Source organism: Oryza glaberrima, chromosome 1, assembly GCF_000147395.1.
Source record: "Oryza glaberrima chromosome 1, OglaRS2, whole genome shotgun sequence".
In the NCBI taxonomy this organism is placed as follows: domain Eukaryota; kingdom Viridiplantae; phylum Streptophyta; class Magnoliopsida; order Poales; family Poaceae; genus Oryza; species Oryza glaberrima.
The window spans coordinates 12079108-12097690 of NC_068326.1; the positions used below are offsets into that span (position 1 = coordinate 12079108).

The following is an 18583-nucleotide window of genomic DNA, read 5'->3' on the forward strand; positions in this document are numbered from 1 at the left end:
TAGAGTTGGACGAACGAAGGCCCTGGCTGCACTATTGTGTTCCCGACTTATTTGACATGCACACCGGATGCTTGTCATCAATTAATTGGTAAGATTTTAAATTTAAATTTATAATTTTGCAGTGTAATATGAGTTAAATCACTACAATAATCTTTTTTTTAATTATCAGTCCATGTCATCGAGGAAGTAGCGAGAAAAGGAAAAAAAGAAAAGGTTAAATGGCTTGGCAACTTTATGCACTGAGAAGAAATTATTGGATGAAATTGATATTGGTACCATTATCACTTACTTTGCAACTAGAAATATCAGAAAAAATTTTCAAGGTAACATATTCAATGTTTCCTATACAAATATTATTTATGAATGCAATTTAAATATTTATGACAATAATTCAGTATATGTATCTATTGATTATTATTATATCGTATATATGATAAGTGTCAGGGTTACAAGTAAGGTATACCCTCTACCCCTCCATATACGTCACATGTCGATGTTGTATACCTGCGCGTATACGGATGTTTTCGGCATACGCTAAGGAAACTCATCACGGAGTTCACAGATGGAAGGAGTTCTACTCGGACAGAACTAGGTCGTCATTGTATCATGCAGGGTCCGATGTCTCCGAGTTTTACTTGGAAACCAACTGACCTGCGGTATAAAAGGGACCCCCGGGAGGACCTAAGGCATCGAATCTTAGAGCCAACACATCCACCACAGCCTACGAAGTCGGAGCCTACAGGAGCCAAGTCGCTGGGAGATCTAGTCGGACCTGCTCGATTACGATCTCGTCGGTACCATTGAGTTCCACTATTCCCTTTGTAATCTGTGATTTCCATCATATAATTCCATATCAACTGGATTAGGGCTATTACCTATCAAGGGGCCTGAACCAGTACAATCTTTGTTTTCTATCTGCTTGATGTCGTATTACGTAGATCCTCGTACTAGCGTACCCCAATACTCTATATATCCGATCTATGAGTATCCCCGTCGACAATAAGCGCCTCTATATTTAGTTTCGCACCGGGGCCTGAAAAGTCAGGACCGGCCCTGGATCTATATACAATATTAAATTACACGGTAGAATCATTCTCCCCTGTCTTAATGATTTTAAACTCGACCATTTTTTTTCTGGAAAATAACTGAAAAAAGAAAGAGTATTTTCTCCTTTTCTGTTGACCCTGCCTACTCCTACGTGGCAATCTGGCATCTGCATCCAGTATTCCGGTCAGCCTTCATCAATCATCATCCCTTCTTCACTCTCCCTCGGCAACTTCGAATCCTCCGCCCCGTCGTCTCCAAAACCCAACACCCACACGCCCTCGACGCCTCCGCCTCCGCCTCCGCCTCCGCCTCCCTCCCCTCAACCCTCAACTTGACCCCACCTAGCAACTGCCACCCTGTACACCACCAGCGTCGCCCCCCACGCGCTCACCTCGCCGCCATGTACTCCACGGCTATCTCGCTCTCCGCCGCCGCCACCGCCGCCGCGGCGGTCGGCGGTGCCCGGCCAGGCGCGATCCGGCCGGCGGAGCTCCGCTTCTGCGGCCTCCGCCGCGAGGCCCTCGGGCTCCGCTCGCTGCGGGCCCCGCCGCGAGCGGCCGCCACGCCGCGGAAGGCGGCGGCGGCTACTGGGAATGGTGCGGCCGGGAGCGGCGGGTTCGACTACGACCTCGTGATCATCGGGGCGGGCGTCGGCGGGCACGGCGCAGCTCTCCACGCCGTCGAGAAGGTATGCTTCGCACCCCTCCCGAGCTGCTAGATTTGCTCGGGGTTTGTGTGTTTATGGTGGATGCATTTCGTCGTGCCATCATGGTACTATGGTAGTCGTGATCTGCAGTTCCTATCAAATGCGAACTGAGGAATGTTGGTGCCGTCGCCGAAGCTCGAAATTTGTTTGGATTGGAAGAGGGTTTCTCTATATAGGACAAGTAATGATAAACCGTAGGCCTTTTATTGCTATCCATGCATAATAAACCCGGTGATTGGTTTTGGATAAGGAAGAAGCTGCAGGTCTTCTGTGCCTATAATTTGAGAAGACATACCGTGCATCTTATTTTTTTCCTGCCGGGGAACTCGAAACTAGAGTCTAGCATGTTGAGAAAAAGTGTGATCCGGTTGCTAATTTTAGGACATACTACTATAATTAGATTGTCCTAAGAAACTATTTCCTGATGTGGTACTTTAAAACTTCTAATAGCAATGCTGTAGTAACTAGTAATGGAAGTTCAATGTTGTAGCATGGATTTCCCTTTAAAAATGTCATAGCATGAAAATGATACCTGGAAAAAGGAAACCAGAAACATAAAATTGCAACAAGTGTGCATGGTGCTAAAAATTGTCAAATGTTATGGTTTCGTTTCAAGGCATATGAAATGTGGTTGACAGCATTTTGCATTTTACGCGGCTTAGTGCAACATGTTAAGTGGATTTATTCACTAGTGTGCTAAAATACCTGTCTCGAGATGTTTAGGAATTGAATATAATTTTGATTGACTACATCTACGGATCTACCTAATGTAGGTGGTAAAATTTGAGGATTTTCTGGTAGTTCCATACTAGAAATTCTAGCATTATTGGGGCTATTGGTGTGCTGAATTCTTTGGGTCAATTGCATATTTGCCACTGGATTGAACAGGTATTGTGGATCTACCACTAAAAAACCTGTAATTTCAAATTTGCCATCAAAAACAGTTTGAACCCAACATAACTGCCACTGAACTAACAGCTTAGACTAACACCGTTAGATGGCTGGTTTTCATGAAAATTAGGACAAGGATGCCCTTGTCATTGTTTGAGGCAAAAGCAAGAACATAGTCAAAATGATGAAGAACAAGCAAGAGCAATATTCGATAGAATTTTTGACATTGTTTCCCTTAACATATATCCTTTGACCCAAAAACGATGCGGTGAAATAAGACTCAACCCTAATAATGGCCGTCAAGAAGCCTCGGCCATTCCTACGGGATAAGCAAAAAAAAATAAGAGAAATATTCTAGTAGATCGAAGCAGCCTGAAGCAGCCGACGCTGCAGCCCTCGGCAGTCAACGCCGACACCTTCCGCAGCCCGTTGCAGTCGTCGCCCCAAGCCGCCGCAAGCGCTGCAATCGACGTTAACTCCTGCCGCAGCCGCGCGCCGCAGCCTGACGTTGCCCGACGGAGCCGCTCACTGCAGCTGTCGCCCCCAAGCCGCTACTTGCCTTGCTGCCCTACTCACCAAAATCTATCTGCACCTCTTCCATTGGCATCTGCTACTCCAAAACGACCGATTTTTGGTTGATTTGCTCCTAATTTGAATGAAGGGATAAGAGGATTGGGCTTGTAGGGTTCGTCGTGGGAGAGGATAGGAGAGGAGTTCGAGCGGATGTTTCTGATGCGGTAGAGTTGGGGAACAAAGCGGATAAGGTCGAATCTGGCAAGGGCAACATGGTCTTATCATGTTGCCATGTTTTTTAATTTAATTTCATGAATTATTTTTATCCTCCCACTCGTACAAATTGGAACGGCAATGGCATACGGAATCTGCGCACACTGTTTTTAGTGGTAAATTTGCAATTCATGATTTTATAATGACTATTTCGAGTTAGGGGGTAAAAGTAGTGGCAAATATGCAATTCTCCCGAATTCTTTTGATATATACTGCTCACAAGGTGGTGAAGATTGATTATGTTTTTCATGGATTCTAAATTGGCATATCTTGATGATTACTCATCAGTTTTTCTTATTTTCCTTGAATATAAGTAAGATCTATTCGATATTTCATTGTTTATCTCCATTTTCTGTTAGTTAACCATGATGAATGATAACCTTGGTTATATAATTCAGAATTATGCATATTGTTACCATAGCCAAGCATTCCACTTTTATATTTCAGGAATGTGTATTGCTTTGCTAGTTTTGATGGCTGCAGTATTAGTGCTGAGTTAGTCTGTAATGTTCCAATAAATGCTACAGATACCTATGATACCAGTGGATACCTTTGACTCAATCAATTCCTTGCTAGAGTTCTGCAATCTATTCTTTGAGTAAATTGATGATGGATCCATGAAATGGTGCAAATTCCCATATTTTGGATACTGAGCTTTTTCTGGACTGCAAACAATTGAACTATTGAAGATTTCAGGAAGCATTGTAATGAATATGTGAAAATGTACTCATGCAGGGTCTGAAAACTGCCATAATTGAGGGGGATGTTGTAGGTGGGACTTGTGTGAACAGAGGTTGTGTTCCGTCGAAGGCACTTCTTGCTGTCAGCGGTCGGATGAGGGAACTTCAAGATGAACACCACATGAAATCGTTGGGTCTACAGGTGATATATTAATCAGAAGATTTCTGTGGATTAGTTGATGTACTGAAAATAGTTCAGTCTGTCATCATGGCAATTTAGTGTAATATTTAGAAAATTAATATTGAGCTCATCTAACTCTATGCAAATAACTTTCTTTCTCTTGGCTCTTCCAAAAATAGTCAAGATGCCAATATCAAACCAAGAACCTCCTTTTGTTCATGGACCTTTAACTATAAGCATGTTTTTTATGGCCCCTAACTTTGCTAATCATTTATCATATTTGTAACAGGTTTCAACAGCTGGATATGATAGGCAGGCTGTTGCAGATCATGCAAATAATCTGGCCTCTAAAATTCGTAGCAACTTGACTAATTCGATGAAAGCTTTGGGTGTGGATATATTGACTGGTTTTGGCACTATTGTGGTAGGTCATCTATATCTCCCTTGTTTGTCATGAAAGCAGACAATTTATTATTATGGGTGTTGCATATGTTGCAAGAGTGAGCATTGACATATTTTATTTTGTATATAAACATCACTTCTTGCAATTCTTAGTGGCCAAGATCATTCTTGATTGAATTACATGAATTTACCCTGTGACATAAAAGTAGGTCCCTCCCTAATTGTCAAAGGACTCTTAACACCATTATGACTAAAGTTACTTAAGAAGGGCTCAGACGTAGGAGTTGTCAATTCTTTTATAGTTATATTATTCATTAAAAAGACTGTTGTTAGAGTAAATGTATGTGATGTACTGTAAGGAGTGCTAACCGTATTGTGCATTGTAAGCATTTGAGTTACAGCAATTAAAATGTGGCCATTCTGATGTGTGCAGGGAAAACAAAAAGTGAGATATGGAAAAGTTGGTTTTCCTGACAATGAAATCACTGCCAGAAATATCATTATTGCAACGGGGTCTGTTCCTTTTGTCCCCAATGGCATCGAAATAGATGGTAATTACTGTTTCTCTTTGCAACTTTGTATCTTCAACGTAGTTAACCTACTGAAGTAAAAAAGAATGATTTACAATAGGAACTGTCATCAAGGCATGCCTGAGATAATTTCCGTTCCATATTCACCTAAGATTAGTGTAGGTAGGGCTCCAATAGTCACAACCCCTTATCTGAGGATCCCACCCTGCTTGATAAGTTCTTCATCAAAGTGGTCACAATCACTTAAACCTATATGGTCTTACATATGTTGTACTGCATCCTGTTATATGGTATTAGTCTGCCGGCAAGGAGTGTTCACTGCTAGTACCTATTTACATCATCTTCTTTGTTTTTCAATTAATCAACCAAGAACGTTGGGAATAACTGAATAACTACATGAGAAACCTGAATAACTACATGAGAAATCTGTTTCCCTTCTACTGTTGTTGCTATAGGTTGAGATTTGACACTGTAACTATGGTGATTGAGCATATAGCCATATACGCACAAGTGCTCATAATTGCTCTGAAATTGCAATGCTCCACGTGGATATTGTGTATTGCAGCTACAGTATATTTGTGGTTACATCTTGGTTTTCTTCTTTCTACGAACTACACTAATAGAAAAGGGATTATTTTAAAATTGGGCCACTAAGATAGATGATACAAAGCACCTTTCAATTGGAGGGCTGAAAATTAAAATTAGATCATTACCCTATAATCACTTGTACCAAAGGTTTTCTCCCATCCTTAGGCAGTAAAAAAATTTAACCAGTTGAAGTAGGCAGTAAAAAAATTTAACCAGTTGAAGTACTAATTATAACAAAAGTGTACGATCGACAATGACAAAGACTTTGCTGGTACTTGGGAGGTACAAAAATGTATATACCTCATAGTGTTAGTTAGGAGGTATATACCTCCTTACTAACACTAGTTACCTAAACCTCTTGAAGATGGAAGAAAATTCAAGAATAAATACAAAGATGGATTCCCAATTCTACTCTATTTGTGACATTAGTTTCGGTACCTCCCTTCATGGAGAGGTATCTCTTAAGTGATGAGGAAGTATATACCTCTCCAAGGATAAGAGAAAACCTCAATATGCAATTAATGTAGGACCCTCCATTACTAGAATTTGAGGTGTTAATGATGGGTAGCAATTTTTGGTCATCTATAATAATTCTTGACATGATTCCACCATGGAGTACATAATTTCTTGCGCCAATACATCGCAATTTTTTAATGGGTGTCACATCTTCTGGTACTCCTGTAATCTTTTAGCATTTTCAGTTCATACACTAGAGGAGCAAACTACTTAACATACAAAGAGATACAAATGAAATTTTTTTTTTTGAGACCAGAGATACAAATGAATTAACCATGAAAATTATATAATCCACGTCTATAGCTCCTTTCTAATACCATTTACATATATTATTCAGGAAAATATGTGTTGCATATGCACATTCACTAGTTCTTACAGAGCTCGCTGAATGGTTTTATGCAGGTAAAACCGTATTTACTAGTGATCATGCACTAAAACTTGAGTCAGTTCCTGATTGGATTGCTATCGTGGGAAGTGGTTACATTGGACTGGAATTCAGTGATGTATACACGGCTCTGGGAAGTGAGGTACATGAACAGTTCCTAAGATGCATCATTTTCTAACACATGCATAGAAACAGACATGTTTTGGGTGCATACATGTTCTGCAAGTGTCTTTTCTTGGCTTAATTATGAAATAGGCATGTTTGCATGCAATGTTATAATACACGTTAAAACAGATGAATAATACTCTACTTCTATGTTAACAATGACTTAAAACTAGCGATTACACATTTATATTCTTCATACATATATGATATAATTGTGAAGTGCGAACACTAATTGCATGTTAAATTCTAATTAACCATCTATGCTGTTTTATGATTAAGGCCTGTTGTCATCTGATGATATTTCACCTGTATTTACCTAAATTTCACTTGGACAGGTTACTTTTGTTGAAGCACTTGATCAGTTGATGCCTGGTTTTGATCCTGAGATTGCAAAATTGGCCCAAAGGATTCTTATCAATCCTCGTAAAATTGACTATCATACTGGGGTCTTTGCGAGCAAGGTTACCTGGAGATTCAACTCAAGCTTTCTCCATAATATGAAATCTTTTGACACTATTGTAACCTTGCAACATCCATATCTCTAGATTACCCCAGCAAAGGATGGTAAACCCGTGTTGATTGAGTTAATTGATGCTAAGACAAAGGAACACAAGGAAACACTTGAGGTAATATATTGGATAATCTTGTTTTTACTGTAGGCTTTGTGCTCTTCTTGTTAAAAGATTGTTAAGACATGCATTTTCAGGATAGGATTTAAAAGCTTTGACTATTTGTACTAGTCTGTTGTCTTGAGCTGAATGAAGTCAGTCTCATGTGTATTCGACAAAAGAAAGCTGAATGAAGTCCGCGAACTATTGAAAAGTTGCTGTCCGCACTGTTATCAAATGCATCATTGTTAGCCTGCCAGTGTAGATCAAACTGTTATACCAGAATCGCTGGTGATGAATTGTTAAACTTGTAGTCAAAAATATTATCTGATATTTCTGTGACTTCATGAGCAATCTTTACGAGTGTCATATTTTGAGAATTACAGTCAATGCAAGCATTTTTAAAGTCATTTCTTCAGTATCTCGTTGCAATCATTATCTAGCTCATGGGTGCTATTTTATTACATGACTCAATTTCATTTGAAAAGGTGGGATTTTGTGTTTGCAGGTGGATGCAGCTCTCATAGCTACCGGAAGGGCACCGTTCACCAAAGGGCTTGGCTTGGAAAATGTGAGCACACGAAATATTTGCTTCTGTAATTATATGAAAATTGTTATAGTTACATATAAAATACCATTGATTCTCAGGTCAACGTTGTTACACAACGCGGTTTTGTTCCTGTTGATGAGCGGATGCAAGTTATGGACGCAGATGGCAATGCGGTACGTTAAGTTGCATACTACCTACAGTACATCCTTTGTTGCTTGCCATTTTAGACATTGGCACAACTACCAATGCACACCGTTGGCTAATAATCTTCCTAATATGTGTTAATAGAAATTACTAAAACATCAAATGATATATGCAATTCTTTGATGACTATTGATGTTATTTCCATGTGACAAGCCATAATAATTGTGCATACACGGACTCTAATGAGATCCATTTGATTACACAAGGACTGTAATACACCATATTACTGTTTTATTCCTTGGTAATTAATACTAGTGTATTAAGTCGCTCATTTGCGCGACTATAGCCATCATGTTATGGATGGTGTGGAAGAAAATATATTAACGATAATATGAAATTAAATAATTAGTTATTCAAAACGTATGAAACATGTGAATTTGTTTGAAACCTAATTAGTTGATATAAATTAAATTAATCACATGGATATACACACTTGTATAGATACACAATGTTGAGTGTTCTTAGGGTTAGGAATACTCATATTTAATTAAATCTGTAGAATTTAGAGTACCATGTTTACACATTTTACTTTGTGATTATCTGAATTTGAAGGCGTATTTGTAATATAAATATAAGCAAATAATCGATTTATACATTATACAATTTATTATATGACTAAGTGTAAAAATAGAATCGCATCTCCTCTCTACACTAAGCTCCATGCGTCCACCTGTAATCACTTTGTCTCCTTATATACACTGTGCTTTGATTAGAGTAAGCAATTATATCTCTATTTGTAAATTGTAATACCTTTCTATCATCTCAAGCTTGTAGTTCTTCTTGCCTGCTAGAAGGGTCTGGAACACCCTATATTTTTTACTACTTGAGTTTCATCCTATGGTCAAAAATTGGTTCTAGCTTTTTTGTTATTTAGTGAATCCGATGGCTAATATTCATTGGATGATGTGGCACATTCTAGTTGCATGTTGGGTTTCACTTTTCATTAGTTAAGATATCTTTGGATCATCATCACTTCCTTTGATATGAACATATATTACTATGCAGGTTCCAAATTTGTATTGTATTGGAGATGCCAATGGCAAACTCATGCTGGCTCATGCTGCCAGTGCACAAGGAATCTCAGGTAGATACAGAATAATTTGTTCACTGTTTTATTGTACTTCAGCGCATATTTCGGGTTTTGCTTTGAACTAGTTTAGTTCTTTGATAACTAATTTCTTGTCTGAATATAGTTGTTGAGCGAATCTCTGGGAAAGACAACATCCTAAATCATCTAAGCATCCCGGCTGCCTGTTTCACTCATCCGGAGATTAGTATGGTTGGGCTAACAGAGGTAAGTCAAAATTACTACTCCCATCTAAGAGTCTTAAGTCTTAACCCCTTCTGCTCAACATAGGGGTAACTAGATCAATAAATATGAAATGAGCATGCAACCTTTTGAAAGGGATAAATGTATTGTATTTTATCCATGCTAAAGCAACTCTTCATCTACTGTGCTTTAGGACAGTAACCACATTCTTAATAATTCGTAAATTAAGTTCCTAGTAAAATTTACAGCCACAAGCGAGAGAAAAGGCTGATAAGGAAGGATTTGAGATAAGTGTTGTTAAGACCAGCTTCAAGGCAAACACGAAGGCTCTGGCTGAGAATGAAGGAGATGGACTTGCTAAGGTGATTCTACTTTTCCACCTTATTGTATTCTAGACCTAAACTGTTTCTTATAATCACATTGGATCCTTGCAATGAATACTGTAGTCAGACTAATGCTAAAGAGGAAATCTATCCTTGGAACTTGAAAATGATGAGACATGAACTCTACTTTTGCTACAGATGATTTACCGGCCTGACACTGGAGAAATTCTTGGAGTTCACATATTAGGTTTGCATGCTGCTGACCTCATCCACGAGGCATCAAACGCCATTGCCCTCGGAACTCGTGTACAAGTAAGTGACGAGCATTTTATTGTTTATGAATGGATTGCATTTGCTCAACGCTGTTTACATCCCCCAGGACATCAAGTTTGCTGTTCATGCACACCCAACTTTGTCTGAGGTTCTGGATGAGCTCTTCAAAGCTGCCAAGGTATATACATTATTTGTCATTGTTGTTTTGTAATTATTTGCACCAATAATATAGTCAACTGTACGTGATATGCCTCTTTTCAGGTTAATGCAGGTGTTCCTCATTCCGTAAATGAGCCCGTCGCAGCCTAGAGAGGAACATCATCTGGGATAGCCCCCCTCTTGGATGTCCTTGATTCCTAGTTACTGGCAAGTGTAATTCGGTAATTCCTGATGAGATCCACCAGTTAGTGCTGAGATATCTAATTACTGCGGAAAAAGAGAGGAACTACTGATGAGATCCACCAGTTAGTGCTGAGATATCTAGTTACCGCGGAAAAGAGAGGAACTACTGCGTCGTTCTATGTATGATGTATCACATATACATAACAGTTTTGCAGCTTATGTAGAGTTCATCCGTACAGTGCTTTCACATGTCGTCGTCTTTTCCCCTGTCTAATAGTGCTTGATTAGCTTGCTCAGTTTTCTATCCGACAAACACCTACTCTTGCTTGCTTTGGAGCAGCATCAACAGGCCAAGGCATGATGGAAATGCTTCTATAGTTGTGGTTGAACAGGTAAGTTCAATAAACAGAGCAATGAAGTTTTGAAAGGCATTCCTGGAGCTAGGGGTGGCAAAAAAAAAAAAAAAAAAAAAAAAACCGAACCGAGACCAAGAAATTTTGTTATCAATTTAGTCCTAGGCGGTGAGAGGCTGAATTTTGTTCGGTCAATTCGGTTAGTTTCCTCGGTTAACCGAAAAGATCGAATTAAAAAAAAAATCCAAATGCAATATACAATCCACTAAGCTCAATAGAATTAAATTCTAATTTTCACATCCCTATTCTTTCTAGGCATGCAACCCAATAAATGTCTTTACACAGAAGTGCTTGTGTTTTTTTTTTGTAATTTTTATGTTGAAAATTTCTATGATTTTTTTTTTGCATATATGAAACTATTGCTGAATTTCAGTCAGAACTGATACCGAGACCAAATTTGCCATTCTTGATATTTTTTGTGTTAAAATTCAGTCTTCACTTTTCTGACCGAACTGACCAAAAGACCAAAGACTAAGACCAAACTGTCCCAAAGAAAAAAAAAGCATGCAGGGTGATGGTGGGACTGCATGTAGGTTAGAAGATCTTATTAAAACTTAGACCTCAAAATAAATTATACATCCTCAAATCACCCCTTCCACTATTTGATATGGGTATCGCACTAAATTTCCCCTTTGCCATCATCAGATTTGATATGTGTATCGAGTATCAACTCTTCCATTTTCCATTTAACAATCGGGTGGAAATCCACATCGCCATTCTACCCTCAAAAGATAACACACGATATGATATAGGTGGCTATGAAAGGATTTTGAATGACTCTGGTGGATGCGAATGGGGTGTTTTGAGCTATGTCAAAATTGGAATAATTTATAGCATAGACATCTTTTTTCGAAAACCAATTGAGATTTATAAAATAAATGTTAAGGTGCTTTTTTCCCCATAGAACAAATACTAAAAACAAACTTTTTTGTAACTCTTTGTGATTAGTAACTTAAAAAAACAAAGTTAATTGTTTCTTATTCAAATATAGGCTAACTTTGTTTTATGCAAAACAAAATCATCCATATGCAATATATTTTTATATCCCCTTCTTAAAATTGTGCAATTAACTATTCAAACATCCTATCTAGAAAAAAAAACACTAAAAAAATTACTCTCTCCGTTCTAAAATATAAGCATTTCTAAAAAAGAATATGATATCCCCTTATTTAATGCGGTAAGGTTGGGACAATTAGTTATATAGAAGTGATTATATTTTTTATATAAATTTTAAATGCTAGCTGAACTTATATTTTATAACGGGGGATGAGTTTACATTGGCACAACTTGAGAACCCCTAACTCATTCCCTTCTAAGTACTAATCATATATATTTGATCGGTCATATGAGAGTTTACAACAATAATATATATTTTTTGGCAGGGACAACTTTATATGTATAAGTAGTTTGCATTACCCTTTTCAATAGTGATGATATTTTCCTCCAAATTCCAAACTAGGGAGTGCCAGTGCGATTTGCGATGGCATGAACACAACATTGTAACACCAATGCTATTTGTGCTATTGTGCTGTGCTTGCATTGAAGAGCTTGGCTAGGAGTACAAGATGCACCATGGTGTTAACAGTGAAATTTGGTAAGCCCGAAGTAGTCATCGGCTTAGAGTCAACATCGGCTTCGAAGTCCTGAGATTAGCCGATGAGAGTTGTCAAGTCGTCGGTTGTCGGATTCTTGCTATATTCGGTTAAGGAAATTGATCTACTAAAGGAAGCTTATCCAGAAGAGACCGAGTTCAAAGAGAATGCGGCATGACAAGTTATCTATTAATTAGGAATAGTTTGTTAGTATCCTTTTATCTTTAGAAAAGTATGTTTAGTGTCCTATAAGGACTTTATCTTTTCCTTTTATCTTTAGGAATGTTTCTTTCTTGTCCGACAAGGACTTGTATCAACTCATGGGTATAAATATGTACACCGGGGTCTATGCAATTTATCTCACGATCAATACAATTCGGCGCATCGCCACCCTTTTTACTTCTACTTTTGTTTTTACGTTCCGGCGGAACTTGGCACTAGACGCGGGGCTGCATCGTCTTCGATCTCCGGCGAAGGGATAAGTCCAATGTTCCGTCGGTCCAGGCAATTGTATCGTCTACGTCGGCGTCGTTCAAGGCTGCATCAGTACATTCGACCTCTTGGATTACTCTAGTTTGGATAATATATTTGCCTGACTATTTATCATATGTCTATGTTAATCTAGTCCTAGCATCTCAATTTAGCTCTATCGGTTGTCTCTCGCTTTAGGGTTTCTACCGGTATCGGCTAAATCGCCTTGCTAGATTAGATTAACCTAGGCATCTACCACCCTGAAAATCAGTCAACGGCTTGATTGTCTAGATATTGTGTTTCTTTTCATACTTAGTGCTGCATCAGTTAAGTTTGATCTACTAAGTCGTGTTTAGAACCATAATCTCTAGCCTGCTTTTTGACAGCCAATAAGGGTTTCATCGGGGTTTCAGCCGATGAGTTATCTGGACGTTGCATCGGCTTACAAGGATTGCATACATATTGGATTTAGCCGATCGCAACAAAGGTTTTACTGTTTATCTAATCTTGTGGATTTCATGACATTGGACCTCTAGCCGATATGTGCTTTAACCTTTGGATCGATGCTTATTTATCATATCATTATTTGCCGATTGGTTTATACTGGATTATATTGTTATTTTATTACATCATCATCAGCCGATTGCCTTTATATCATTATCTACATTGGACATATAACCGATTGCTTAAACCCTATTACTATCGGCTGGCATCGGCATCGGCTATTCTCGGCTATCGGCTGGAACTACTCCATCGGCTTGTCAGCCGATCGGCTATTTTGATCTACTATTTGCATATTTTGTCAGTTGCAGGATCAAACTGACAAGCACGCCCGCATCTCATCAAGATTTGGACCTGCACAGGAGCTAAGCAGATCTCCCAGGCTAGTGTGTTCGATTTTTTCGTCAACACATGGTGGGTGGTCTATGTCAACATACATTGATATATATTAGACAATCTCATTTTTGTTGTTTGTTCGAAGTACCAAAGATAGTATATGGTCAAATGTGGTAATAGTATGATGCACATAACAAGTCTTTCAATTTTTATTTTTCTTTAACACAAGGCCACACTATTTTTTTTTACATAATCCCTTAAACACTTAATATACAACAACGTGAATCTATAAACATATGATTTATTGACATAATTAGATTTCCACCTAAGAATAAAACAAACTCTCAAATGTGCATAACCATGGTAGATTGGCTTGTCTTTCAATTTTTTTTATTATGGCACATAAAATGTAGGTGATTTTGTACCAACCTAACTCAAAACTCTATTCTCCGTGATAATTCATAGAGACGTGGAAATCTCATATATTTTCATTGAATGTTTTCAAATTGTTGGTCATGAGTAGCATGTCAAACACCTATCTATGTATTTGTTGGCGTCCAACGGCTATGATCATATCATAATCCAATTCGCATATGCAATCAAAGATAGAGCAAAATGCAACCATTAAGTTGTCGTCTAGTTGACTTTGTCTACCTAGTGGTAAATCAAATACTCAAGTACTATCCACTAAATCCCGATAAATCCAAATTCGCTTATCGATTTCTCCTTCTTGCCATCCAATACGATTTTAGATTCTTAGATACCGTATTTGTCCGTCAGTTACGTCTTTTGCTATCGATTTCGAAGACGACAAATATGAAGGGGCAGCTAAAAGGAAGTCAACTCTTTGCACCGCGATATGAATTATGCTACCTCTTCCACTTTCGCGTGATCTCATATTCTTGCAAACTTTACTTGCCATCTTTCACCATACTTCTAAATACCCAAAATTCTCAGGTGACATGTGCAAACTTTCTCAGAATGTAATATCTTCCTTCCATATGCTCTCTCCATTTCCCTGTTTCTAGTTGAGGGGAAGTCGATCGGGATTAGGAGGAAGCCGGGCCCACATGCAGGCGCCCACACCCACACTTCAATCCTCACGCCCCAGCAGTTAATGCCTTGACGACCCTCCTCCCCTCTCCCCAACCAAGCATAGAATAGGCGGACACACAGGGTGATAGAGAGAGACAGAGATTCAGATCCACCCGCGTCTTCTCTTCTCCCCTCTCGTCCACCCATCCCTCGATCGATCCGGCGATCTCCGCCGCCGCCGCCGCCGCCGCTAGCAGCAGCAACTGCACTAGGTAAAGAGGAGGAGAGGAGAGGAGAGGGCGCGCGGTACAGAGGAGGAAGAGGCGTGGGGAGAGAAGATGTTCCTGTGGGACTGGTTCTACGGCGTGCTCGCGTCGCTGGGGCTGTGGCAGAAGGAGGCCAAGATCCTCTTCCTCGGCCTCGACAACGCCGGCAAGACCACCCTCCTCCACATGCTCAAGGACGAGGTACCCTCCTACCCTTCGCCCGGATCTCTCTTCCCTCCCCCACAACCCCAGATCTGACCCGATCCATTTCCCTTTCGTTGGATCTGATCCGTCTGTGTTTGTGCGTGCGTGCGTGCGTGGGCGGATGGTGCAGAGGTTGGTGCAGCACCAGCCGACGCAGCACCCGACGTCGGAGGAGCTCAGCATCGGGAAGATCAAGTTCAAGGCCTTCGATCTCGGCGGCCACCAGATCGCCCGCCGCGTCTGGAAGGACTACTACGCCAAGGTCTCGCGCCAATCTCTTCCAACTATTCCATTCCATTGCATGTTTATGTTTGCATTCGGTCTCTCAGATCTAGTTTGTTGACGGTGATAACTTTCTGGCTTCTGTATTCCATTTTGTCCGTCTAATTAGGAAACGAAATGATTTTGCCATCCGTAGGCTATAAGGGGATATGCGAATAATTGAATTGTGCCGGTAATGGAATTCTTCAGGAGCCCTGCATATGTTAGCTTGAATAGTTTTGTGGGTATGGTGGTAGCACAATTATGGAGTTGTTAAAATCATACCAGTATCTGCGCTATAATTGATAAAGGTTTAATTGTCTGTTTTCTACAAAACCTCAAAGTGCCTTTGTGTTAGTGTAAGGATGAAGGATTAAAGCATAAAGGTTTAGTTTAAATACTATATCTTCATTGCACGGTATTCTTTTCTTCATGGGTGGTAATCTTCATTGATTCATTCCTCATTATTCTTTTCTTCACCTGTAGCTTACAGCTAATGTTACGTAAAGTTGTAAATTTCCTTTTATCTCGTGCCACTTGTTAGTTTTGTATCTGGTTAACATTGTATGTTCATATGGTTCTCCGCTGAAATGATTCTCTCTCTGTACTATATGATTTACGGCACATCTTAGATTTTGTGTGATGCATTAGCAAGTCTTTGCCCTTGCATGGAACTGTCAACTTGTCTGATATGTTGTCTATTCTATGATTAATATACTAGCTGTTCTTATAATATGATTACTTGACCAATGACCATGCATGATATATCTATGTTTAGTGCGTGGCTGTTCTCTCATTATTTGCACCCAGATGTAGGAATGCATGTTTTCTTGAGGATGCCTGTGTTCTGTTTCGGTGTTTCCTATGTTTCATTTGCTTTGACTCTGTCCTTATTCTTCTGATATTATTAAGCTTTTTTCCCCATCTGCTACCACCTTGTATTCTTGCTTGACTTTTCCCTGCTGTCTCAAAACAGGTTGATGCTGTGGTATATTTGGTAGATGCTTATGATAAGGAACGTTTTGCTGAGTCAAAAAAGGAGCTTGATGCACTCCTATCTGATGATTCATTGGCAACTGTCCCGTTTCTTATCCTTGGCAACAAGATTGACATTCCATATGCTGCTTCTGAAGAGGAGCTGCGGTATCATCTAGGCCTTAGCAACTTCACAACTGGGAAGGGCAAGGTCAGCCTAGGTGAATCCAATGTCCGGCCCCTCGAAGTGTTCATGTGCAGTGTTGTCCGCAAGATGGGCTATGGTGACGGGTTCAAGTGGGTCTCCCAGTACATCAAGTAGATCCCTTGTCAAGACATACTTGCATACTCTGCCCAGCGATTTTTTTTTTCCTTCTCGTTTGTTTCAGTTGGTTGTTCTTCACGACAACAATCATCATGACGGTATGGAGGGTATGAAGAGAAAACAGTGCTTTAACAATTGGGGACGATGTTCCATGTTGGATCTTTAGCCTCAAACCATTTGTTATGTCGAGCTTCTAAAATTCTTTTGCTTTTCCATAGGGCGTTTACTAAGGACTTGGAAGATGATGAATTATAAGATTATTGGTTTCTTAAATGTTGCTTTGCTTATGGATTGCTGCATGATGTGTTCCCATTGCGATGCATTTCAGCATTTGTATCATCTATCACAACATCTGCAGCTTTTCTTTTTTGAACATCCCTTATGGTTTGCTGGGGACTTCTATTCTGTCAATGAACCCGGCGTTGGTGTGTTCCCGATTTTTCTTCCAGAAGGAAATGATCTACCGAGTTTAAATGCCTATATTGGCCCAAATTTGAACATGGTTACCGTAGAAAACATCTCTCTATGTTTTTCACTTAAAACTTAAAAGAAATTTCAAATGATTTTAAATGTAACACTTTTGATAAAAGAATTTGCACAAATCAACGGAGCAAAAGTAGGGTTTACGTTACTGCGGTTACTGGGCTTACTATGGGGTACGGTAATATAAATACCGCGGTAACCTTAAATTCAAATAAATTTAAAAAATAATTTGAATTTTTGATAAATTTTACACGGTTTTTCATGGTTACCACGCGGTAACCCGGGCCCCGATGGTTTGGGAAACCCTAAGCAAAAGAACGCCTTGGTGCATTGAAATGCGAACCATGGATAATAAACCCATTGCTCAATCAAGAAAATATGCAACTCCTTGCACGTGGAAATAAAGCAAATGAAGAAAATAACACCCTAACATGCAAAAAATATTGCAACCGATTCTCCACACGAAAATGTGAAAGACAAATAATTAACAAACACAACTTTCATCAATGACCATTGTTTAGTGACTATTGTCTTGTCTAACTCAGGTTACCTTCCCCTCCGTTTCCGGTTATAAGTGTTTTTATAAGTATTTTTGTCTTTAGTTAAAGTCAAACTATTTTAAGTTTAACTAAGTTTATAGACAAATTAGTTTCATCAAATCAATGATTGAATATATTTTCATACCTAAACCTAGAATTGGATGAGAACTATCCTAGTTAACTTGTATATTCCTTCCATTTCATAATATAATAATTTAGAATCAAATAAGACCTATTCTAGTACTACGAGGTTCGTAGTAGTATGATACGTGCAATCCGATTCTAGCATACTATATTGTGGGACGGAGGGAGTATATATGAATGCAAACCATGTAATTTAAAACAAATGGTTACTCATGCTACTCGTGGTAATAACTTACTTCAATAAAATGTATTTGGTCCTCAGTTTTCCCAACGCTAAATAAATTCTACCATGAAGAGTACTTAAATATACTGCAGGGTGCTAAAGCTGTCCACAATAGCATAATATCAATTCCCTGTAAAATTAATGGTATATTGTCACCGTGAATATACTCAATAATAATTAAACAAAAGCTACTAAAATTTCTTTTTGAGGGAACAAAAGCTACTACCTCCCTCCCAAAATACAGAGAGTTTTAGGTTTGGATACAGATATTAAGAAGGTATGTAGAGTTAAATGAAAGAAAGTTGTGATTGGTTGACAAGAGAAAGTTGGTGGAGAATTTGAATGGTGGAAGATTGTGATTGGTTGAG

At 39.1% G+C, this 18583-nt stretch overlaps 2 protein-coding genes across 2 annotated transcripts; both read left to right on the forward strand.

Annotated features, from left to right (window-relative positions):
• The first annotated feature begins 1263 nt into the window (after window positions 1-1263).
• Window positions 1264-10932, forward strand: LOC127755663 (dihydrolipoyl dehydrogenase 1, chloroplastic-like). Its single transcript, XM_052281352.1, has 15 exons — window positions 1264-1735; window positions 4166-4312; window positions 4581-4715; window positions 5127-5244; window positions 6730-6854; window positions 7213-7338; window positions 7423-7503; window positions 7994-8056; window positions 8134-8208; window positions 9245-9323; window positions 9433-9533; window positions 9758-9871; window positions 10031-10144; window positions 10212-10283; window positions 10367-10932. Exons 1-15 carry the CDS (start codon window positions 1448-1450, stop codon window positions 10412-10414), a joined length of 1686 nt encoding a protein of 561 aa, XP_052137312.1. The 5' UTR covers window positions 1264-1447; the 3' UTR covers window positions 10415-10932.
• Window positions 10933-14851: 3919 nt separating this feature from the next.
• Window positions 14852-17125, forward strand: LOC127759820 (GTP-binding protein SAR1A). The gene is made up of 3 exons (XM_052284042.1): window positions 14852-15262; window positions 15396-15527; window positions 16503-17125. The coding sequence occupies exons 1-3, from the start codon at window positions 15134-15136 to the stop codon at window positions 16821-16823; spliced, it is 582 nt and encodes a 193-aa protein (XP_052140002.1). The 5' UTR covers window positions 14852-15133; the 3' UTR covers window positions 16824-17125.
• Window positions 17126-18583: the final 1458 nt, after the last annotated feature.

Excerpts from the sequence above, each read along its gene's own strand:
- LOC127759820 (XM_052284042.1), top strand. The coding sequence starts at position 15,134 with ATGTTCCTGTGGGACTGGTTCTACGGCGTGCTCGCGTCGCTGGGGCTG. Across the intron at positions 15,263-15,395 it reads TCCACATGCTCAAGGACGAG|AGGTTGGTGCAGCACCAGCC; the intron begins GTACCCTCCTAC and ends CGGATGGTGCAG. Across the intron at positions 15,528-16,502 it reads GGAAGGACTACTACGCCAAG|GTTGATGCTGTGGTATATTT; the intron begins GTCTCGCGCCAA and ends GTCTCAAAACAG.
- LOC127755663 (XM_052281352.1), top strand. The coding sequence starts at position 1,448 with ATGTACTCCACGGCTATCTCGCTCTCCGCCGCCGCCACCGCCGCCGCG. Across the intron at positions 1,736-4,165 it reads CTCTCCACGCCGTCGAGAAG|GGTCTGAAAACTGCCATAAT; the intron begins GTATGCTTCGCA and ends GTACTCATGCAG. Across the intron at positions 9,324-9,432 it reads CAGTGCACAAGGAATCTCAG|TTGTTGAGCGAATCTCTGGG; the intron begins GTAGATACAGAA and ends GTCTGAATATAG.